Genomic DNA, 25,033 nt, shown 5'->3' on the forward strand with positions numbered 1-25,033 from the left:
AAACTTACAAAAATATATGTAGAAACAACTGTCACAAATATTTAGTGAAGGCGTCTGCGCATTTGTTTGTGCATAGTACGAGCAGTGTTCGTGCTAACGCGTCCCGAGTAATGGCGGTACCGGCAATGGGTTAGTTTTTGTTTTACTTAAAAATCTGGAGGATTAAATGCTAAAATCGCGATATGATTATGAGGCACGCCGTACTGGGATGACTCTCGATTAAGTTTGACCACTCGGCCGGGTTTCTTAACGTGCATTCAATGCATGGAGCACGAGAGTGTTTGCATTTTGACCCAAATAAATGGAGCCTCCATGACCGAGATTCCAACCCACCAATTCTCGCTTAGCAGTGCAACGCCATACCATCTAAGCCAAAGTGGGCAGGTGCGTTGCCGCTTTTAATAACTTGGTAACGTACTTGTTACATTTAATAAACAGTAAAGGGTAACGTACTTAGGTTGTAAATTTTCAGTAATGGCCCTTACCAATTACTTTTTATACCAGTAGTTAGGGCCGACATCAGCTGTAACGAGGGTACAAGGATTCTGGCTTCCGTAAGGGTCCGGCTGTCAATCCTGTCGACAGTGGTGCTGAGGACTTTGTGCATTGAAACGACGACAACCGCAGAGAAGGTGCGCTATCGTCTCTTTGCACATATACACTTCACATTCTGGATTTGTAATTACCACGAAGTAGGAGCAGGCACAAGTAAAAGCTACTCCAAGCCGTATACGGCAAATGAGAGTTACCTACCGTCGCGGAAGCCGTGTGGAAGGCGGACCTTCGAATGAGGCTCCAGGGAATAAAGGCACTAGTGAGTTTTTTTTAAAGCAATGGAATTGATCGAAAAATTATAGTGTATTCGAATTGATGCTTTTTTTTTTACCTTCTCTTGTTTTCTCATCCTAGCCTATCCACCTGTGCAAAGTAGCCAACAGGACACATAAATTGATTAACTTCTCTGTCTTTCGCTTCTTTCTTTCACTGTCTCTCTCTCCCTCTCTCTCTCTCTCTCTCTCTCTCTCTCTCTTTATGCCAGTAGCACCACTGCTGCCGCAACAAAATAACGGCGGAACGCATCTCACGATGATCACGGATCACTCTGCTACCGCCATCTTTTTCAACGATCCACTCATTCTCAGGGCCATTCTCATATTTCTCATCGAGTTAACTACCCAGTATTACGTGAGTGCCTTTACTCTTTAACTATAGGTACGCAGAAAAATGCAAATCAGCAATTAGACAGTTTCAGCAAAGCGTTGTGTCATGCATTAGCGCAATCGTCGAGCACCTTAGAAAAAAGATATTATAGCACATCTATCTGTCCTTGGATGACGAAAGGACTGCTAAAATTAATTAAAGATAAAGACTTTTGGCACACTAAAGTAAAGTCCCATAGGGGTAACAAATACTATGAACAAAAATTTCGTATGGCTCGAAATGTAACTAGTGCTATACGTATTCGTAAAAAAGAGTATTACACAAATGTAATGGTCCGTAATTTTGGCAGTTCAAAGGCTACATTGGGCATTATAAACTCAGTAATTAAGCCATCGGTTAGAGAATATACAATGCCAGACTAGAAAATCTTAGGAATATCTATGGAATCCTTAGTATCCTCGTTTAACTCGTACTTCTGTACGATTCGTCAAGCAATATCTAATGATGTACCTCTTCTTTCGTCTATTACCGGGAAAGGGCGACAAACTCATTTGGTTTTGTGGACATCACAGCGGAGGAGATAGTGTCCGTAGTTAATGGCATGCCATTCAAACATTCTACTGGTCCCGATGGAATATCTACAGTGGCCTTAAAACATTGTATTGATATACTGTGCAAGCCATTAGAAAAAATATTCAATCTCTCTCTCTATACTGCAACCTATCTAGCCTTATTAAAGATCGCTAAGGTTATTCCAATATCCAAAAATGGGGACCATAATTTGTTAGAAAACTACCGTCCTATATCTGTCTTAAGTTGCTTAAACACCGTCTTTAAAAAAGTGATCGCCCAACTTCATTTCTTGAACGTGAATCCATTTTGTCTTATTGCCAGAATGGTTTTAGAGCTAAAAGATCGACAAACACAGCACTATTAACTTTGTCTAATTACATAAATTCTCACTTGAACAACAACAAAAGCGTGCTAGGTATACTTATAGATGTGCCATAAGAGTTTGATGCTGTAGATCATGTCATACTGCTAAATAAATTAGAATGCTATGGTTTTCGACGTCTAAATCTTCAATTTTTCTGCAGCTATCTCAATAACAGAAAACACCTAGTTGCCATTGCAGATACCAAATCCAAAGTTTCTGACATTGTTACAGGGGTCCCACAAGGCTCAGTACTGGGGCCAATCTTTTTTTGTCTTTATTTGTAAACGATCTTCCTGGTGCCTTAGAAAACTTCTTTGCTGTGATGTATGCAGACGACATTGTTTTACTTTGTGCGCTAGACTCCTGGGACAAAACATTTCGAGTGGCTAATAATGAATTTGGAAGTGTTAACCAGTGGTTCGCGTCAAATAAGCTAACTCTGAATGCCAAGAAAACTAAATATATTCTGTTTACTTCTTCACGGAAAGCACCTCTAAGGGAATGTCATTCACTTTCTCTAAACCATAGTATACTGGAGCGGGTGTGTTCAATTCAATACTTGGGTGTAACACTGGATGAGCATTTTCATTGGAAGCCTCACATTGCATTACTGTGTAAAAAGTTGAGCAAGGCTTGTTTTATGCTGTACAAATGCCGTTATTACTTCGACACTATTACTCTGAGAGAAATCGACTTTAGCATATTCCATAGCCGCCTGTCGTACTGTATCGTACCTATCGTACGTGGGGATGAGCAAAACGTGAACAAGGTCAATGCAGGAGCCAACGTTCCCTCCGCTCCCTCCCCCACGCCATCCTTTACACAAATAAGCCAGGAAAGCTGTCCTATGTTAACTTTAAAACCAAAGTATTGCTCAAGTCCAGCAGCTTGTCGTCGTGAAAAAGTTGTTCGTCGAATAATTTAACCGCTGGTAAAGAACTTCGTTTTCAATATTAATTTTCTTTTACTCCTTCTGCAACTCCGAGACTTTGTTTGGGTAAATCTGAGCGAGTGAGGCCGGCCATGAAGAACCTTCACATAAGCAATCGCAATTTATCCGGTGATTATGCAGGTTCCAAAAGAAAATGGACGTGCAAGCATAGTTTTTTTTTTTAACAGTGTCACCTACGAACGGCGTTAATGCTACAGATGTTGCAATTCTTTTAATGAATAGAACATGTCTAGCATTTTCGAACACTCCGTTTTTCACAAGCAATTATTGTAATGTTGTTGAGTGGTCTGCAAAGTTTCCTTAGCAGAGGTACGAGTAAGAATGAAGCCTGGTTTTGTGTTCAATTTCTTCTTCAAGAAATGGTTCCACCACGTGCCACAGAGGTGGAAGCCATGAGGTGTAACTAACTCTACAGGCAACAAATTTTGACCTCTAATCGTACCGAAGTCCTACGGATTTGTACAAGGCTACCTCTCTATACTATTATTACTAGTAAAACCCTGCTGCATTAAAATATTACCTTTATAAAAAAATTTTTCTGAGTGCCTGCAAGAAAGATGCACTTTCTAAATTTTTTCGGATGAAGTAACGGCTATGTCATTGGCGTTCCTCCTTTTCTTTTGTTAACAATTATGGTACGACGTTACTTTATTTGTAGATAGGTAGGGCGGTAACGCGTTGTTTTTATTTGACCGCAACGAGTAATGTCTTCCATTCTTTTATTTGGTAACACCTAAAAGACTGAGTACGTGCTAAAGATAGAGGATAGCTAAAAGAAAGGGAAAGACAGGGAGGTTATATACCAGAGGATATATACGGTTGGCTACCCTGTACCGGAGAAGGGGGAAAAGTGTGCGAAAATGCGAGAGAAGGAAGAGAGAAAAAACAATACAGAACAGTCTGTGAGCTAGATAGAGAGAGCGAGAGAGAAAAATAAAAGAGAGTAAAGGCAGGTAGATTAACCGGATGCACGTTTTGTTTGCTACCCTGAACTGGCACAAGGGGTATAGCCACGAAAAGAGAGAGAGAGAGAGCACAGTTTCGCGCACATTTGAAGGTTCGCACCGAGTCTACACACGGTTGCCAAGACCTGTCGAACTTGAGATACTTCAACAGTGCTTTCATGGCTTTCTGTGCCATCGACGCGTACGGCTATAGTCCAAGGGTCTTCATTTCTGAAAGTGGTCTAGAGTCCAGCTGGTTCAATGCTCTCCGGAGAGGTTCACGTTCGACGTCGTACTGTGGACATAAGCATAAAATGTGTTCAGTTGTTTTTATAGCTGCTCAAGGGTCGCACATGGGCGTATCCCCAATTCCAATGCGGAACCAGTAGGCTTTCATAAATGCCACTTCGAGCCAGATGCGGCACAATACTGTCGCCTCAGGACGGGAAACTTTTGATGGCACTTGTAACTTTCAGGATGTATCAAACCTATGAAGATCACACTTCAGGAGGTTGGGAGAAGGCCAGTATTTGTGTGTCATAGCTTTAGCCTTGATATGAAGCTTTCTTACAGCGTCGGTTCTGGATAAGGGGACTGGAACTAGTCGGACTTTGAGATGGGCAGACCGGACGGCTTCATCAGCGAGGTCATTACCAGCGATACCCGTATGTCCAGCTAGCCACTGGAATATGATTTCATGCTCTTCGGCGATAGCTTGATGGGGGTCTTCTCTTATTTCTTGTGTGAGCTGCTCATGAGTCCTATCGTATAGGGCAAAATGCAGGCTCTGAATAGCTGCCTTAGAGTCGCAAAACGTGACCCATTTCTGAGGTGTCTTTTGCAGGAGGTATTTGACAGCAGCATGCAGGGCAGCAAGCTCTGCCGCCGGTGATGTTGTCATTTTTGACAGTTTCAATTTCATTGTGGTTTTCGTTGCCGGAATGACAACGGCACCTGAAGAGCTGGTAGATGAGACCGAACCGTTGGTGTAGATGTGTATTCGGTCCCCATATGTCTCATTGATTAATAGCAGAGTCATCAGTTTCTGAGCTATTTTTTATGTGATTGGTCTTCTTCGTTACACACGGAATACTTAGGCGCACCTGAGGCTGTTGGAGACTCCACAAGGGAAATGAAGGCTTTGCTGTTTGTATCCTAATTGCAGACAATTTGTATGGGTGATGATGACTTCAGAAAACGAAGCACGAGGTTTCTGCGATGGCACGAACTCCAACTGAGAATCGGGGACGCGGGAAAGATGACGGATATGCGTCCTGAGATAATCCACAGCAACGTATGCTAAGATGTCATGATTTTCAGCCACAACAATTGTTGTAGCTGTTGACGTACAGAGAGGAAGTCCTAAACACGTGCACAATGCTTGGCCCTGTAAGGTCTCAAATGAGCGAACATTTGACTTGCGTGTACTGGAGAATACTGAAAAGCTGTAGCGTATATATCCAAGGAATAGAGCTCTGTACTACTGAAATATGGTGCGTACAGATATGCCTCATGTTTTCCCGCGCATGAATCTCAGTACGTGGACTATTGACGAGTTTTTTCTTCACGTACGTGCATTGACGGCTCCATAAAGATTTCAGTTGATTATTACATCCAAAAATTGATGGGCCTTTCCATAGGTGATAGTGTGTCCATTAATGGAGGCTGGCTATAGCGTCATAGGTTCATGTGTGAATGCAATCAGTGCGCATTTCTCGGTCGATACACTCGAGCCTTGTGTTTGAATGTATGCTGGTGTGAAAGTAGCTGCCCGCTGCAATTGCACGCAAACCTCAAAGGGAGTGACCACAGAAGTCCAAAGGCAAGTGCCATCTGCGTATATCGAGAGGTAGATTGTTTTAGGTAAAACTTCAGCTAGTCCAATGAGTGTCACATTAAACAACGTGGGACTCAATAATCCTCCCTGAGGCACGTCGCATTAGATGTAATATCCAGCTGCGGGGCCAAATTCTGCTTGTACAAAAAACGACTGGCGAGTTATGTAGTCGGACAACCAGCGAAGCATGCGGCCGCCGATTCCAATAGTCTCCAGTGAGTAGATGACGGCATCAAGCGCGACTTTGTCATACGCTACTTTCACATCGAGAAAGAGCGCAACTGATATGCGCTTACGGCTTTTCTCATGTTGCACAAACGTTTTCAGGTCAATGACGCTATCAAGTGAGGAACGAGCCCTACGAAAGCCTGCCATGGAAGCGGGGTAGATATTGCAATGCTCGAGATACCATTATAGACGTGCAAAGACCATACTTTCCATCACCTTTCCGATGCGGCTGCCAAGAGCGATAGGGTGATATGCCGCCAAGCCCACCGGATATTTTCCTGGCTTTAGCGAAGGTACCAGCCGACCTAAATTCCATTGCCGGGGAACAGTACTTCTATGCCATGAGTTGTTGAAACTGTTCAGAAGCGCTCTTCTTGCCTCTTGTCCAAGATGTCCCAGGGCAACATAGGTGACGCCGTCAGGGCCTGGAGAGGATGATCGTTTAGAAACGGCCAGGGCAGCTTCGAGTTCTTCCATGGTAAATGACGCGTCCATTTCTGGTTGGTGTTGGTCTTGACACGTTGCTGTTGACAGGATCACCAAAGACTCTCGCACAAAATTCCTCCGCGCCACACCAAGCTTAGTTTGGCCAAGATAGAGGGCCAAAGCTGCGAACAAGTGTCGTTGCTGCGGGCATAAACGAAGACCATAGACTGTCCTCGAGATATGTGGAAGCGGCTTGCGAGGACCCATAATGCACAGGATGTCTTCCATCGCTCACTCTCTAGTTTCTCTATGCGACGCTGAACTTTCTTCTGGATGCGTCGTGCGTCTCTGAGCTAATGAATTGATTTATTGCGTCTATATCGTCGTTCTGCACGCCGTCGAATCGCACGAAGTCTCTCAAGTTCAATGTCGAAAGGCGTTTGGTTTGACGACAGAGCTAATAAAAGCTTGACAGCTTCCATTGCTTCTGCGACGGTATGGTAGACGTTTCCGGCGAAATCTCGCGGACACGCTTCTTCATTAAGCAGCATAAACATCATCCAGTCAGTACTCTTCAAGACATCAAGAGAGAAAAACCGAGTGAAGCCAATAATGTTTAGGCAGGTGGGAATGTGATCGCTCCCGTGAGTCTCGATCTCGCAAAACCATTTAACATGTGGCGTGACGCTCCGTGACACTAAGGTCGAGTCCAGGCAGCTGCTATACGCAAGATCCCACAGGTACGTCCAGCTACCATCGCTCATGATGCAGAGGTCATAATCAGAGGAAAGCGACACAAAATTCCTCCCCCGGTAGTTCATCTTGGTACATCCCCAAAGCAAGTGGGACGCATTGAAGTCCCCAGTGATGGCCTAGGAGCCATCAGCTTCTTTAATGTTTATTTCAGTCATTCACAGTCAAACTGCCTTGATGGCGAGGTGTAACAACCAATAAGAGGGAATGGCACTTTGTTCATTCTGACGCGGAGGCATACGTCTTGGTTGTCGTAATAAGGCTGAACAGTATGCGAAACATAGGACAAGTCCGTGCGGATGTAAATGAGAACATTGCTTCGTTCCTCGCATGTGGAAGAAGCAAAAACTTCGTAACCAGATAATCTGTAAGGAGTTAAAATGTTCGGTTCACAAATAACAAGTATAGGAAACCGATTCTTCAAAACAAATTGGCGAAAATCCGAGATGCGTGATTTCAAGCCTCTGGCACTCCAGTAAAATATCGTCGCACTTATTTCAGCGAGAAAAAAAGTATTGGGTGAGCCATGGTGCTCATATGAGGCTTGCAAGTACTGGATTCAATGCATCTAGTATTTGCAATGCGCTTTGAGCTGTCAGTGTCTGCAGCTTATTTTGTAGCATGCGAATCATTTTTATTAATGATAGCACCACTTACCAATCCTGTTCAGTCTATTCACCAGCTGGAGGTGCTTGGCGTGGACTAGTTCTGTCGGCGTGCAGGGATTCTGCTGCTGGTTGCCGTTTTGGCAACGCAGTCCAGGCTGCGGTGTCCGTATTCTTCTCAGTGCCCTTGTTCTTGTCCTTTGTAGACCTTTCTAATTTTGGTGGCCCAAGTGGCAGTGGAAGAGGTGATAGTGTACGTGGCACACGCGTTACCGACGCAGAAGCTTTCCTTGAAAAACGTCGGCGACGGGAGCATCGTTTCCTGATTTTAGCGGCGGCTCCTCGATGAGAGGAATGATCCCTTGCCATTGTTTTTAAGAAAGCAAATTATTTCTTAATATTTGGGCAGGCCTTTGATGAAGCCTTATGATATCTGTGGCAGTTTGGACATTTCATAGCAGTGGCCGCACATTTATCCGCGGCCTGTGGCTCAGCTCAGCGGGGGCAGGCTGTTTCGTTCTCACAGATGCTGCCCACGTGTCCTAGTTACATGCAGTTGCGGCATTGTAGAGGCTTCGGAGTGAAAGGCCGGACAGGATGACGAAAGTGGCCCACCTTAGCGTGCGACGGCAGACAGTTTCCTTGAACACAACTTTCACGCAACGCGAGTTGCCCAGGCGCAAGACATCAACAATGACGTCTGATCACACGCTGCTTTAACCAGAATTGGCAAGTTATTGCTGAGGACGGCCAAGTCTACGTCTTAAATAATACTTGTGATCACATCAGAGCACAGCGAAATGTGACAGCCCACCTGCGTGGCATCAAGACCTGTTATTTTGAGTAGGGCGCTAAGAGCACCCACTTGCACAACATCAATCGCAGTGCATTTTTACGGGTGTTGACTCTAATGTCCGTAATTTCTTTCGGCACCACGGTCTCCAGCTAAATTGAGACAGATTGTCTATTAAGCCGCTTCATGTTACCGTTGGGTATCACAGACATAAACAAGATACTGTTGGCGTCGGGCCTCCCCGTGGACCCAACAGTTTGTGTACTGGAGAAAGATGTCCTGATGTTCTTCCTCTTCGCTTTGCGGCTCCGCCTATGTTCGAAGTCGTCGTCATCAGAAGAGTCCTCGCTGCTGAGTGAGCAGACATGGGTGCCCTCGCTGTCGCTGTCAGTGTGTAGCCCGCTCCGTTTCCTGGAGGCGGCCGTCGCTGACGCCACCGGTTCCGGCAGACGTACTGGGCGGTATGCTTCCATCGCCACCGAACTAGGCACGAGGACTGATAGATACACTCGAAATTTCACAAAAACAGCGATATGACACTAACAATGATGTTAAGGGAAGCACAGGCGAAGAACTCTAACAGTTGCCATAGTCGTAAAGTAAAGACGACTTTGTGGTCAGTTTGGTAGTTTGCAGTTTCTTGTGCAATAAAGGGTTTATTTCAGTGTTTTTATAAACTACGTCCGTCTTGCATAAAACTGCAAGCACCATTCAAACTGGTTTTCAGCTAAACGCAAGAACGGGGCCAGGGATGGCTGTGACAATAGAGGCCCAGTGTACGCCTGTTGCAAAAAAGTGCATTGAAATTTCCTGTAAAGAACGTAAAAGTAAACTATTGTCCTCCTCTGCCGTTTACCTGCACATACGACAGCAGACGATCGGCACAGCACCTTTAGTGAAGAACTTTCTGTACTTATGGGAAATCCGCAGAACGATGCGAAATGGATGAGTTCTTCGAAGTAACCGGGCATGATACCAGTGAAATAAATGCATGCAGTTTCGCTCACAATTACAGACTCACAAGGGCACATTTTCCAATAAAAGAACAAAAATGAAATATAAACAAGCACGAGAAGCGCTGCATGAGCACAGAGGCGGCAACTAAGCATCACTCTTTCCTAAGCTGTTAATGTCCGTATCAACAAATGGAAGCGTTAACATAATCGCTGCGTTCATGTTTACTGTGTTTTTCTTTTTTTTTGTTTAAACTCGACTTAAACTCTTGTTAAACTCGACTCGTGCGTTAACATCCAGTAACCTACAAAGAACGTTAGTACTGTACCTACATCTACACCTGCTATAGTATAAGCCCACGGACCACGAGTTGAGCTAAAAAAATACAGAATTCGGGTATCCAAGCAAGCCTTAACATGGCGGCTCCGCGTCAGCGTTCATACAGCCATGTTCAGCTGCAGCCCCTATTTCAAAGCTCAGTGTCTGGAAACAGCGCAAAAGACACTGATGAAGCACAATACGATGAAAGAGCTCTCGGCATTACAGAAGACGTCACCAACTCATCCAAATCAATGTATACATATTGCTACGGAACAGCCGCCAGAGTGTGGCTGCACTGACGAGGACGAAGATGACGTGTGTGCCGGCTTGATATAGTAGCGTGGATTCAGTCATTCTTAGGCGAAAGAGAATTCTATTGCTACGAAAGCGGCGTTTCTTCTTCTAAACACAAACAAACGAGAGGCGTACCGCAAGGCTCAGTTCTTTCCCCGGTGCTTTTTAATATTCTCATGAGCACACTACCTTGTCATCAAGAAATAACTACTTATGTTTATGCAGACGATTTTGCGTTTTTTGCATCAGGAGTCCTCGAATAGGATTGAGAAGAGATACACTCCTAATGGTAGATCGTATGTACGTTCGCCCTGTATTAGAATTTGGTTGCGTGCTCTTCTCTGGAGCTCCAGCCTACATGTCCCGTCCTCTAATCCTCTTAGAAAGAGAAACATTACGTCTGTGTTTAGGTCTTCCTAAATTTGTGGCAAATTCTATTCTTTATCTAGAATCCCGTGTTCCGCCACTTTCGTGCAGGTTCCGGCTTTTGACGGTGCAGACGTTCTTAAGGATTTACGAATCACCACTGCGTCATCCCCAAATAATCTTTATTTCACAACCTGGATTGTTTTTCGGTGTCATCTGGCCGCGACTACATAATCCGCAAATTATATTCGTGCAAAAATTACTTGACTCTTTGGGCGTGCGCATATGCGATGTACTTCCTATTACCGACAGAGCTGTTGCCACGGATATTCAATTTGATGACAGCTTTCCTAATAATGCAAAATTACTTCCACACCGTATTCTAGACGGTATATTACAAGATCACCTGAAAAACCTTCAAACAAACGTTGTAATTGCTACAGATGCTTCACAATGTGAAGAAAAGTCAGGTGTAGGAATATTTTCCCCGATTCTCGATTGGACATTTTCTCTTCGGATGCCAGATTTCATACCAATTTTTTTTGCCGAATTCATGGCCGTGGTAATGGAATTACGCAAATTAGGACCATCAATTACATCAGCCGTGATAGTTACTGATTCTTTATCGTTGTTCTCATCCCTTACTGCTTCTAGTGATTCTCGCGTGATGAGGACATTTCAATCATTGGTACCTGATTACTTGAGAAGTGTGCGTTTGATTTGGGTGCCTGGCCATAAAGGACTAATCATTAATGAAATTGCAGGCTCGCTAGCCAAGGCATCGCTAAGTGGACCGATTCTTCCTTGCTGCCCTTTGACTGCTTATGTTACTGCAGTTAGATTTCGCAGGAGTATCATTATACAGTCAGTATCAGGCTCCGCAATTACTAACTCTGTGGATTACGGACATCTCCTGCACCCTTGGAACAGAGATTTTGCCGAACACGGAAAATTGAAGTGTCCATCACGAAGCTGCGCTGCCGTATACCTGCATTGAACTTCTACCTCCACAGGTCTGGTCTGGTCCCCTCACCATTATGCTCATTCTGTGGCGAAGCGGAGACAATCGACCATTTTTGTTGTCTTGCAGACGTTTTTCTATTATAAGAAAACGACTACTCGAAATCTCGCTTCGCTCTATTGGTCTAACTTTATCAGTGCCTGTGATCCTATCTTTTGGAGCCTCCATTGTTGGGTTCAGCCACAGAAATGTTTGCTTGGCGATCCAAAATTACCTACTTGAAACCAATCGATTTCCATGTTAGATTGATCGTTCTCCCTCCCAACCGTAGCTTTCTTTTATTTCTTATCTATTATTAATTATTATTGTTATTAATATTATTATTATTATCTTATACCCGGTTTTCATCTGATTATTCCCTTTTTTCTCCAAACACAAAACGTTTATTTTTAAACTCACACGCCCAAATTGTTAACTCCCTTGTTATCATTATTATTTTTAGGCACCTAATTAAACCGCCCGATTCTTGGCCAACGCCCCAGTGTGGGTATGCGCCACGGCCACTCAGGACAACAACAACAGCAACAACAACAACAATATAGCGTCGCCATTTTGGCCTCCGTTAGCTTCGCTGTAAATAAATCGTAAATAGCATTCGGCTTCAGCTACACGTAACATTAATTTAGTGGAGGTGGACGTTCCCCATACCCGTCTTGGAGCTTCGCAGCGGTCGCAACGGCGACAATGCAACTTCGGCTCCTGCTGGCGACACTTCATCTACGCAAGCGTCTCCACCTGCAGCCCCGACCTATGTAGCCGTTTCCCTACCTCGGAAACCTGATGTTTCCAACGGAGTCGGTAGTCCTGATGTTGACGACTGGATCTGCTAATACGAACGTGCCAGCACCAGTCACAGGTGGGATACGACTATTATACTTGGCAACGTTCTTTTCTACCTCGACGGAGCTCCACTGGCGTTGTTCCAGACTCACGAAGAGGAGATCTCGAGCTGGGACCTCTTCAAAGACAAGCTCCGCGACCTTTTTGGCAATCCGTTTGGTCGACAAGTCAATGCCAAGAAAGCCCTTGCCACACGTGTACAGACGTCGACCGAGTCCTATGTGTCGTACATTCTAGACGTCTTGGCCCTTTGTGCCAAGACTGACCCGAACATGTCTGAGGACGATAAGGTTAATTACATCCTCAAAGGCATTGCTGACGACGCGTTCAATTTACAGGTGTTTACAAACGTCCCCAGCATCGATACCATCCTCAAGGAGTGCCGCCGTGTCGAGCATGCTAAAGGCCGCCGGGTATCCCAGCACATCGCGCGACTTCCCAACACAGCTGCTACGTCACCCTGTGACGACCTCTTCTACCAGCCGTCGCGATGTGACAACTTGACCCGCATCATTCGTCGTGAGGTCGAAGCGGCACAACCGGCGGCCCCTTCATTCCCGTTCCCTGGTCATTCTCCGGTGACAATCTTCTTGATCCTGGCCGTCGTCCGTCAAGAGTTGTTCAACATCGGCCTGCAATCCATTCGTTCCGTACGCTCGGAACCTCTTTCTCCCCGCACGTCACCACCCCGCTCTTCTTACTCCTTTTATGGACAGCGCAACCCCTCCGAATGGCGAACCGTGGACGACAAGCCGATCTGTTTTAACTGCCGACGCGTTGGACATGTCGCTCGCCACTGCCGCAGCCGCTGGACTTCTCCGACGCGCAATACTCCTGAGTACCACCCTCGCCCCTCTAGCGCGTCCTTTTCCTTCGCTCCTTCTATGCCCGCCCCATCATCTGACCCTGCGACACCTTTGGCACGACCCTGCTACTCCCGCTCGCCTTCTCCCTCCCGCCGCCAATCTCGCTCGCTCCCGTCACGCCGCGCTCCTTCTCCTACCTACTCGCCGCTCCCCCGACCGGTAAACTAGACAATGCAGCTTCTGGCAGTGAAGCTGCAATCACGACATTGGCACGAAATCCCGCTTCACCTTACCCACGAACAAGAATCTTTTGGACGTTCTCGTCGACAATATTCCTGTGTGCGCGTTGATTGTCACAGGGGCGCATGTGTCAATTATGAGTGCTGCTCTTCGCCGTCGGCTCAAGAAAGTTCTGACTGCTGCCCCGAACCGAGTGGTACAAGTTGCCGACGGAGGGACTGTCGCTATTGTTGGCATGTGTTCTGCCCGACTCACCATTGCTGAGAGACGCACCGTCGTTCTCTTCACCGTCATCGAATATTGCCCTCACGAACTCATTCTTGGTCTGGATTTTCCTGCCAATCATTCTGCCCTCATTTAATGTTCGGCCAGCTCACTTCGCCTTGACTTGCCTCTTGTTGCCGACCCTGTGGACCCGCCTCCAAGCCATTTGAGCTGCATGGATTTTATTCGCCTACCGCCTCACTCTGTGACACACGTCGACTTGTTCTCCTCACCAGCTGTACCTGACGGCAATTACGTGGCCGCACCAATTCCGGCCGTTATGCTTACACATGGTGTTAGCGTGCCGCACACTGTACTGAAAATTACTGGCAACCGCACCCGCCTTCCCCTTGTCAATTTCGCGCTAACCGCGCAAGTTCTGCCTCAGGGGATCTCCTTGGCTATAATTAGCGCTTTGCAGGATGATGAGGTCGAGCCATTCACAGTGGAAGATCATTACAGCTCAGCCCATACCGTGACGTCATCACACGGTACTGACGTCAACATTGAGAAGATGGTTTCCTCTGACCTTACACCTGCTGAATCTGAAATTCTTTGCCGCGTTCTTGAAGGCCATCGCTACATTTTTTACTTTGACAATAGACCCTTAGGTCAAACGTCCATCGTGACCCATCGCATAAATACTGGCGATGCGAACCCTATTCGCCGACGTCCATATCGTGTTTCTGCGTCGGAACGAGCTGTTATCCAACAGGAAATCAAAAAGATGCTTGCAAAGGACATTATCGAGCCTTCCTGTAGTCCCTGGGCATCTCCCGCCGTACTTGTCAAAAAGAAGGATGGAACGTGGCGCTTTTGTGTAGATCATCGCCACCTGAACAAAATCACAAAAAAGGACGTGTACTCTTTGCCACGTATTGATGTCGCTCTAGACTGCCTGTACGGTGCCACCTATTTTTCTTCTATCGACTTACGGTCCGGCTACTGGCAGATATCCGTCGACGACGTGGACCGAGAGAAGACTGCATTTGTTACCCCTGACGGTGATGCCGTTCGGTCTCTGTAACGCGCCCGCCACCTTCGAACGAATGATGGACTCCTTGCTTCAGGGGTTCAAGTGGTCCACCTGTTTGTGCTATCTGGACGACGTCATCGTTTATTCGCCCACATTCGACACGCATCTAGACCGTCTTTCAGCGATTCTTGACGTGTTCTGCCGCGCCCGTCTCCAGTTGAACTCGTCAAAATGTCCCTTCGCTCACCGCCAAATTGCGTCCTTGGACACCTCGTGGACGGCAGAGGCGTGCGACCCGATCTGGACAAAATTCGCGCCGTTACGAATTTTCCTGTTCCGAAGTCTACCAAGGAGGTGCGTAGTTTCGTATGGCTGTGCTCTTATTTCCGGCACTTTGTGAAGGATTTTGCGACCATCGCATGTCCCCTTACCGACCTATTGAAGTAAGACGCCCCTTTTTCTTGGGGTGCTGACCATGCCGCATCTTTTTCGCAGCTGACTACTCTCCTTACGACGCCTCCAATTTTGGTCCACTGTGACCCGTCCGCCTCAACGGAAGTTCGAACTGATGCCAGTGGTCACGGCATAGGAGCAGTGTTAGCACAACGCCAGCGTGGGCATGATCGCGTTATAGCCTATGCCAGCCAACTTCTATCACCCGCCGAGCAAAATTATTCAATCACAGAGGGCGAGTGCCTCGCTCTTGTGTGAGCTGTTGCGAAGTTTTGTCCATACTTGTACGGACGCCCCTTCTGTGTCATCACTCATCACCACGCTCTCTGCTGGCTATCCTCGCTCAAGGACCCCATGGGATGACTCGCTCGCTGGGCGTTACGCCTGCAAGAATATACCTTCTCCGTGGTATATAAGACGGGACGCTTGCACCAGGATGCCGATTTTTTGTCCCGCTACCCCGTCGACGAACCGGCTTATGCGGACGCCATCCCTTGCGTTTTCTCTGTGTCCCAGTTGCTTCAAATCGGCAACGAGCAACGGCACGATCCTTCAATACGAACCCTCATCGACCGTCTGGAGTCAACTCCTGGCGACGCCTCTCCCCGGATGTTTCTCCTTAAGGAGGGGGCATTATACCGCCGCAATTTTGATCCACACGGCCTTCACCTTCTGCTCGTCATTCGTTCGCATCTGTGTTCGACTGTCCTCCAGCAACTTCACGACGCTCCCTTGGCTGGACACTTGGGCGTCTCGCGCACGTACTACCGTGTACGCCGTCGATTCTTTTAGCCGGGTCTCGCCCGCTGCGTGCGGCGCTACGTTGCCGCTTGTGAGCCCTGTCGGCGCCGGAAGAAGCCCTCCACACCTCCAGCTGGATGTCTCCAGCCGATCTATATCCCATCCGAACCCTTTTTCCGTGTTGGTCTATACCTTATTTTGGACCATTTCCTCTCTCGGGCTCCGGAAATAGATGGGTCACCGTCGCTACTGACTATGCTACGCGGTACGCAATCACCAGAGTCCTCCCGACAAGTTGTGCTACTGACGTTGCTGACTTTCTTCTGTATGACATCATTTTAGTGGACGGTGCTCCGCGCCAATTACTCACTGAACGTGGCCGCAGCTTTCTCTCGGCAGTCGTCGAGGACATCCTCCGCTCCTGCTCGACAAAGAAGGAGTTCAGCACGTCCTACCACCCACAGACCAACGGCCTCACGAAGCGCCTCAATCGGACCATCACCGACATGCTTTCGAAGTACGTTGCGACCGACCACCACGACTGGGATCTTCACTTACCATATGTGACGTTCGTGTATAATTCATGGCGTCAAGACACCGCCGGCTATTCACCATTCTACCTCCTATATGGTCGAGAACCCGCGTTGCCCTCGGACACTTCGTTGCCCTCGGCCACACGTTCAGCCACTAAATACGCCCGCGACGCGATCGCACACGCCGACCACGCGAGCCAGCTCGCCCGCACCCGTCTCGAGGCCTCACAGGAGCATCAGACACGCCTCTATGATTCCCACCATCGCGACGTGCACTTTTCTCCGGGTTCTCTAGTGCTTCTCTGGTCACCCATTCGACGTGGGGGCTTTTCCGAAAAGCTGTGGTCGCGCTACACTGGCCCTTACCGTGTGGTGCGACAAGTGACCGATGTCACGTATGAAATCATCCCCGCCGATTTCTCAGCGTCATCCTCAGCTGCAAGTGACATCGTTCACGTGGCTAGACTAAAACCATACCACACATCTTTCACCGCGGATGTGTAGAGTAAGCACCGGGACGGTGCTTGTACAGCTGGGGGTGATGCTACAGAACAGCCGCCACAGTGTGGCTGCACTGAGGAGGACGAAGACGACGTGTGTGCCGGCTTGATATAGCGTCGCCATTTTGGCCTTCGTTAGCTTCGCCGTAAATAAATTGTAAATAGCATTAGGCTTCAGCTACACGTAACAATATTACTGAATGCCTGGGCCGCAGGAATTTCCTAACTTTTCAGAGTACCCGTTATGCTCGAATGCGTGTGCTCGTCGGTGTACTTGGAGGGAGTAGGAAATACTGCGATAAAGCGGTAAATCAAAGTCGTAGCGCATGAACTTATCTGGAAAAAGAAATGCGTTGGAGAGCGGAGTTGCATAAGAGGTACAAGTTTGCACACTCCCGCGCTTAACGCTGATCAGTATCCCCACAACTGTTTGTGTGTTTCTTTTTAATTTTAATAACACGATTGAAGCACGGAAACAATTACTGCCAGGTTCTATTGAATTTCGCGAGCAAGCAAGCTTCTTTCCTTGTTTGCGAAATGTAAAGTCGAATCCGACAGTGAATTCGAAAAAAAAGCGCTGTTTACAGTTTAACATTGAATTGTTGGATTTCGCATGCCAAAACTACAAAATTATTACGAGGCACGTTCTAGTGGAGCAATCCAAATCACTTTTGGTCATATTGAATTTATTGTGCTCTAAATCTAATGCACCAGCGCTTTTGCACTTCATGCCCATCGAAGTACTGCTGCCGTGCCGGGGATGAAACCCACGGCCCAGAGCTCCGCGGCCGCTACGTTTTTTTTTTAATATAAAGCACAAATGTGAAGCAGTGGTGATTTTCATGAAGAAATGCACGCAGTTATGTAGTTGTACGGCCAACCACTAACTAGGACGCCGCAGCTGTGTCAGTGACGGTGGAGGTAACACATGGAGAGTTCGGACGACAGCCTGGCGCTTGTGTTTAACTCGCGAATAATAAGCGTATGCGCGCAATAGTAACTAAACAATACGAGAAGCGACGTAGTTACTCTCGAGTGTGCAATGGGACCGCATTCTATTCTACCATGTTTCTGACCAGAATTGTGGCGCCGCAATTAGGACGCCGGTGATAGAAACGAGGCGGGTGGGCATACCCTATGGCATTTGCTTCTGTATATTCCGCGTGCTCAGGTATACTACTGCGTCACAATTCTCGTTAGAAACGTGCTCCAACTGGCCCAACCACGTGTCTATTGAATTGTATCTTGAAGCTCCAAAATCCCCATTGGCTAAGGTGTATTTCAATTGTAGCAGCGGCCTGGTATGTGAGACGTAGAATATGTCTGTTCGCGATGTGTATGATAACAGTGATACTGAAGCACGGAGCGGTTACGCGCTATTCCTATGAATGATGTTGGGTTTGTTTACAGTCGTAAAAACATTGCTTAAGAAAGCATACTGGGAAGCATTGCATCATTTGTTGCTGTTTTCGATGTGCAGCACTTACCGACGGTCAAATGAAATAAAGAAAAATGGGCGCGTATTCCCAATAAAGTAGCTACGATATATACAGAATTGTTCGCAGGCGAATGTCAGCCAGTCGGAATGACCCATGTATTAGCGAAGACGACGTGCCATTGTGAAACAGCACTTACGAACGAACAGCTTAGCAAGTTAGGCTCCTGGATCAGGGTATACTGTTATGGCATTATTTCATTATTTTTAACTATTTCCTTTTCAAAGCGCGTAGGGCATCTAGGGAAACTCATTTTTCAAGTTATTTCTGAAAACAGTCATTAAATGCCAGAAACATCGCAATGTTCAGATGGCTAATTATTGTATTTGCGCTAATAAGTTCATCATTATTTCTTTAATTTGGGCACACGTGGAAATTGCGGAATCGAATCCGCAAAGCAGATAGGTTTTCTAACACACTTATGAGGCTGTTGGGAAAGAAAAAAAAACGTCTGTTTCGTATGCGAAACACTCTAAATCTTGTTCGAAGTGGGAAAAGTACTTTAAATGCCTGCGCAAATCATTTTATATCCTTAATAGAACTGCCGATACTAGTATCAGTGTCAAAATATGCATCTCCGGAATATAAAATGCAGTTCACAGACCTCCCTGTTAAAACATACCCTGGCCATCCCACAAACATTGCGGGAGGAAAGTACTTATATGGACACTCCAGGAGTATTCCTGTCGTCGGCGTCACCGCGATGTTCCGTTTAAAGTTCAAGCGCGATAACACCGTCGCCGCACGACCTACGCTGTATGTGGGAGTGAAAACGTATGCATGCCGTTGAGCCGATGATCGCGCCTCAACCTCGCCCGCGCGAAAGGGAGGAGAGCATGGAGGAAGCGCACCGCCTTCCGTCGCGCGCGATGCACCCAACGTAGCGACGCAGTGGGGGAGTACAGGGGTGAGGGCCGTGGCGTTCTACTCCGGCTACAACTGAGCATGTGGTGGCTGCGCGCGTTCGCGCGGCCGTACCTTCAGAGCGATCAGCGTTAGCGGCAGAGTGTAGGTGCGTCGACAGCTCGTAGCTTTGTGCATGCTGTGTGTTCTGGGCGCTCAGTTTGCGTTGAAGCGATAGACAGCACGAAGGTCATATCGCCCACTACTGCTGCCGCGCCCGCTCACGTCAGCGTTTAGACAGCGAGTGTCTGCGGTCATCTGGTGTGATGTGTTCATATTTGCTGTGCGCGCTGACACCATGCTTGTTAATTAAGTTAACAAGCCAATGTTTACGAGTTGATACGGTCGATAAAAGCGATATCCTTACTTGGTATGGCTATCTGCTAATTTGCTATCGCAGTCGATGCTTACCCTTTGTGGCGAAACTGCGAATTTGCAAATCACTTAATTACTACGTATTCCTAGCTGCAAACGCACCCTCCCCTCTAAAAATTATATTGTGGGGCTTTACGTGCCGAACCCATGTCCTGATTATGAACCACGCCGTAGTGGGAGACTCCGGAAATTTGTACCACCTGTGGTTTTTAACGTGCACCTAAATCTAAGTACACGGGTGTTTTTGTACTTCGCCCCCATCAATATGCGGCCGCGGTAGCCAGCATTCGATGCCTCGACCTTGCACTTAGCAGCCCAATACCATAGCACCACCCTCTGATAAGGAAGGGCAAATGAAACGCTACGGGGAATATTTTTTTTTAGGATTTCAAGGGGTAGATGGGGGGGGGGAGGAGTGAGTTGCAGGAAAATTTAGGTAGTCTCAATAACCTAGATATGATTTAGTAAGTGCTATCTACCTGCAGGATAATGAAAGTATATTACCAAAGCTTTGAAAACTATTCATTTCGTTATGGCGCTATTATCCGGCTTTTGTAGTAACCTAACAGTCGGAACTTCGACATCTATCACCGATTATTCAAGCGAAGCTTTTTTTTCCGTACCCTCCCGATCTTTCTTGCGCATGGCTGCTGGCTGGGTGCTCCAGTTGCATTGATGAATAGCTCATACTTGAAGAAGAAGACGAATTTAACGACGTACCGTACGCAGGGACCGAAACTCGGCCCCCCAGCACCGCATGCCCGATGCTCGAACCATTTGACCACCATAATATTTCTTGCTTTTTTTCTCTCCCTTCCCCTCTTGATACAGGTTTGTTAATACTTTCCATCAACTATTAGTGAAGTACACAATTGTTACCTTATAATGCAAATAGAAAGCAGAGTAAAAGCAGACAATCGCCGCATGGGTCGCCTAGTTATTTAAAAATTCCTTCAAGTCTAGCAGGGGCTGCGTCCTGGGCAGCCAGTCAGGAACAAACTCTTGCGTTACATTGAAACGCTCTCTAGCCAACAATCGCACGTGTACTTGTATCGTACCAATACCCGAAAACTCTTTGAGATCATTGCCGTGCCTTGATGATAATGATTTGTACACTATCGCAAGTACCCGCAATCGAGGATTGGTCAAGAAGAGGGTGGCACAATTAAAATAAATCAGAGTAAATTAGGAATGCAGGCAATAGACGTCACATTGCCACAGCACGGGTGCGTGAGAGCAGATGCGTCCGCGCCAGTATACTTTACGCGAAAGATGCAAGACTGCAATGGGGGGTCAAATTGATACCATTTCAATCACCACTTCATGAAAGATTCACCTAACATAGATTCCAAAATGTGCTTTGAATCTACATGTTGTTTCCTTCTTTAGAAATAATTTATTGGAACTGAGATACTCTATTGGCTTCAACACGGAAGGACGTAAGGTACTCGGATTTGCGAATATTTCGAGTTGCCGCTTACCAAGTATGGTTGGAATATCTGGATAAAAACGTAGAAGGAAGCTTCTCTTTTTAACTTGCCACAAGCTAACCTGGAAACAGACTAAAAAAAATCCTTGTTTGACCTTAATCGGAGCCTGATATATATGCTAACTTTAGCTTTAAGCAATATTGTAGCGATCTTAACACGGCTGTTGAAACAAAGAAAAGCGTCGGACTTCATAACCATCCAGTAGGAGAAAATCAAGCCTCCAAAATTTCTGTTACAACCAGGTTCTTCCCCTGCCCTTTCATATTCGCTCTCCAGCGCGCCGCGCGAAGCTCTCGTGCACCTAACTGTACCTCTTGTTCATGCAGTAGTAGATGAGGGGGTTGCACATGGCGTGCGACATGGCGAGCCAGTACATTGCCAGGTACACGTGCTGGATGTGGTCCAGGTAGGCCACGTGTGGGTTGTGCGACACGTACAGGAAGTACGCGTGGTACGGCAGCCAGCACACGGCGAACAGGAGCACCACGGTGAACAGCATCTTCACCACCTGTGGGGTCAACAGCAAAACGATTTAATGCACGGTACGCCAACTTCTGGTGGCAACATTAAATACATAAATACACAACAGCATGGCTGTCGCGGTCAACTAGTAGCAGCGCACACAGGATAAAGAACCATGACTTTTCAAGCGTGAAAGTGACTTTCCGAACGTGAAAAAGGCCCGCGAATACACGTAAGGAGGAGGAGGAGGAGTAGATTTTAATGAAAAGAAAGGAGGAGAGGTCAGCCTGGAGAGCGTGTCTCTAGCCTGCTACTCCTCACTGGGGAAAGGGGAACTGGGAAATACAGGGAAAGGTAGGTGACGGGTGATTATGTTATGGTCAAGTCCCTCGAGCGGCCATTGCGGCGGCAATCTTGCGCGCATTCGCGGGCTCTCACGCTTGAAAAAACACTTTTATGCAGCACGTATTTAGCAATAGAAAGCTGTATCGGGAGCTTTTCGTGTTGCTCTGCGTTGTTCTCATTGCGATTTTTCACCTAATTATTAAATTTGAGAAGTTTATTATTTATTATTAAGACGAATCATGTAATTGGTCTTATTTATTCAACTTTATTAATAAATTAGGCGGAATGCAAAACATAATCTGAGTATCTCCAAGCGATGGCAAACAACGTTACCTTGTCCAGCTTCTCGAGGGGGGGGGGATAAACTTTTATTGTAGAAGCAGCACTTTATGATGGCCGGGCCTAGCCCCCCTTGAGGGGAAGTCGAGGGCTTGCCTCGCCGCTGCCTCACGCGCGTGCTAGGTCGCCCACGTTTGGTCGTCGAGGGCGGATCTCCGTGGAGCCTCATGCAACCTCGACGAGAGGGTCGTGGTGTTAATGTATGTGTATTGTGCTGGGCACTCCCACAGCATCGGAAGCGTAGCCTGGTGAATGCCACAGCATCGGCAGTTGGGGTAGTGTAAACGTCTGGGAATATAAGGTGGAGGCGGGCATGAAGGGTACGTGTTTGTAGCACACGCAGGGTGGTAGCCTGCGCCCGGCTGAACTTGGGGTGAGGTGGAGGGAAGGTTCGGCGACTGAGGTAAAAGGCCTTAACGAGAGCGTTATAAGTGGTCAGATTGACCCTGGTGTCGAACTCGTCTTTAGTGACTCCGGCGCAGTTGACTAGGCCTCGCGCAATGGAGTGGGTGACCTCGTTGAGATTGGGGAAGTGTGAGTGGACAGGGCCCGCATGGGCCGGGATCCATGTCAGGGAGATCATGCTGTCCTTAGAGTGTGGTGCCTGGCAGAGGATGCGAAGAGCTTGGGGAGAAATACGGCCTTTGCTGAAGTTAGTGACGGCTGAGCAAGAGTCACACACGATGGTGTGACAGGCGGGATCTAAAGTGGCCAGGGCGATGGCCACTTCTTCAGCCGTCTCGGCAGTGGGGGTAGTGACGCTTGAGGAGTGGTGTAGTACTCCATCGAGTGTGGCGACAGCCACAAATCGTGTGCCATGGGAATATTGGGCTGCAAGAACAAATGTGGCGCCACGTACGTGAGCAAGGACATTATGATAGCTTCGGCCCGAATTTCGCACCGGGCCCTGTTATAGTCAGGGTGCATTTTCTTAGGGATAGGGTCTGTGTAGATCCAGCTACGGATGTCACTCCGGATCGATTGTTTGGGGCCCTGTTGCTGATGGTAAGTGAAGCCAAGCGTGGATAGTATAAAGCGTCCCGTTGCTGTAAGGGTGAGCCGTTCAAGCTGAGAGCGTTGTTGGGCTTCAATGAGTTCGGCAAGGGTGTTGTGAACTCCCAGTTGGTTGAAGAGTTCAGGGCTGGTGCAATGCGGGAGGCCAAGTGCTTGCTTGTAGACCCCTCGTATGAGGGTGTCGAGCTTGTCTTGCTCAGCCTGGTACCAGTTGAGGTACGCAGCAACGTAGGTAATGTGACATATCACAAAGGATTGGACGAGGCGGAGAAGGCTTTCTTCTTTGAGTCCCCCTCGTCGGCTAGAGATACGTTTTTTTCGGCATTTGGATATTTTTAAATCTTGATGCATGGTGGTTGGTGGGACACCTTGAATACATCCTGGTATATATGCCTGCGCGATAGCCCCAGTGGCATTGCAGTGCTGTACTCGATGTCATAGGATCCATGCTGCCCTCGGTCGGCGGCCGAATCGCGATGGAGGAGGGATGCGAGAGTGCTCGTGTACCGTGCATTGGGCGCATGTAAAGTAATAATTGGAGGTCAAAATAATGTGCTGCAAATATTCCACTCACTATAAACATTTGTAGTGACGCCTCACAAACACAGGATAAACTGAATATACTTTGCGTATAAAGTCGCATTATTCAATAAAACAAACAAATATGCTGACCAAAACAGCTAAGATAACGTGTAAACCGCTTCGTTTCAAATAGAAGGACGCCCAGCCTTCGCGCGATGTTGTGATGGCTTGGAGCATTACTCTACACTCGTCGTTATACGCCCTTATTTCTTAGGCTTTCTATAGTTTCCTGGCGCCAAACACCTTAACAAGATTTTTACAGCGAAGCTCCGTACATCTACCCCCAATGCATTTGCCGTGTCTGTGGGCAAAAATGCCGCCCGATCCCGGAGGTTGGGAAGTATTGGGCTGACCCGCGGTGGAGGTGAAGCAGGCTTCAAGCACTGAGCGCACAATAATAATAATAATAATAATAATAATAATAATAATAATAATAATAATAATAATAATAATAATAATAATAATAATAATAATAATAATACATGAAATTTTTCCCATAAAAAGTTTATTGTCGATGGGTACAGTGGAATTGTTTGTGAATAGCGCATGAACTCACGAGGAGGAAGCAGTGCCGTATGCGCCAAGGACAAAATCTATGTACAACCATACACCCTTGATTTAAGTGACCAATTTCTTCTTTTTTTTTCTCTCGCTCCTTGCTGTCTGCTGCCTTTTGGACCTTCTGGTTATTAGGAGCAGTCAAGTTGCTTTTGTAGCAACTTTTTTCCTAATGCCTTGGCACTTTGTACCACTTGTTTTTATGAATAAAGGTATTATTATTATTATTATTATTATTATTATTATTATTATTATTATTATTATTATTATTATTATTATTATTATTATTATTATTATTATTATTATTATTATTATTATTATTATTATTATTATATGTCTCTGACTGTGGGGTTGTCTGTGCCGTACAAACGAAAGACGGAATTGTGATATCCGCTGTGTATATGATGTCTCCAGCCACACACAAGTGTGATATCGAGAAGTTAATGACTACGCACTTTGCATGGGTTAGCCGTGATGACGCTACCCCTGGGATCATCGTTGGAGACTTCAATGTGGACATTTTA

At 46.8% G+C, this 25,033-nt stretch overlaps 1 protein-coding gene across 1 annotated transcript in view; it reads right to left on the minus strand.

Moving 5' to 3' along the window:
• The window catches only part of LOC142566752 (tachykinin-like peptides receptor 86C), a 423,363-nt gene that overhangs the window by 47,264 nt on the left and 351,066 nt on the right, over nucleotides 1-25,033 (minus strand). The window contains exon 4 of the mRNA XM_075677640.1: nucleotides 21,521-21,717. Within this exon, the coding sequence (XP_075533755.1) occupies nucleotides 21,521-21,717 (197 nt within the window). The remainder of the gene's footprint in view (nucleotides 1-21,520; nucleotides 21,718-25,033) is intronic.

This window comes from Dermacentor variabilis, unplaced genomic scaffold (assembly GCF_050947875.1).
Source record: "Dermacentor variabilis isolate Ectoservices unplaced genomic scaffold, ASM5094787v1 scaffold_13, whole genome shotgun sequence".
Taxonomy (NCBI): domain Eukaryota; kingdom Metazoa; phylum Arthropoda; class Arachnida; order Ixodida; family Ixodidae; genus Dermacentor; species Dermacentor variabilis.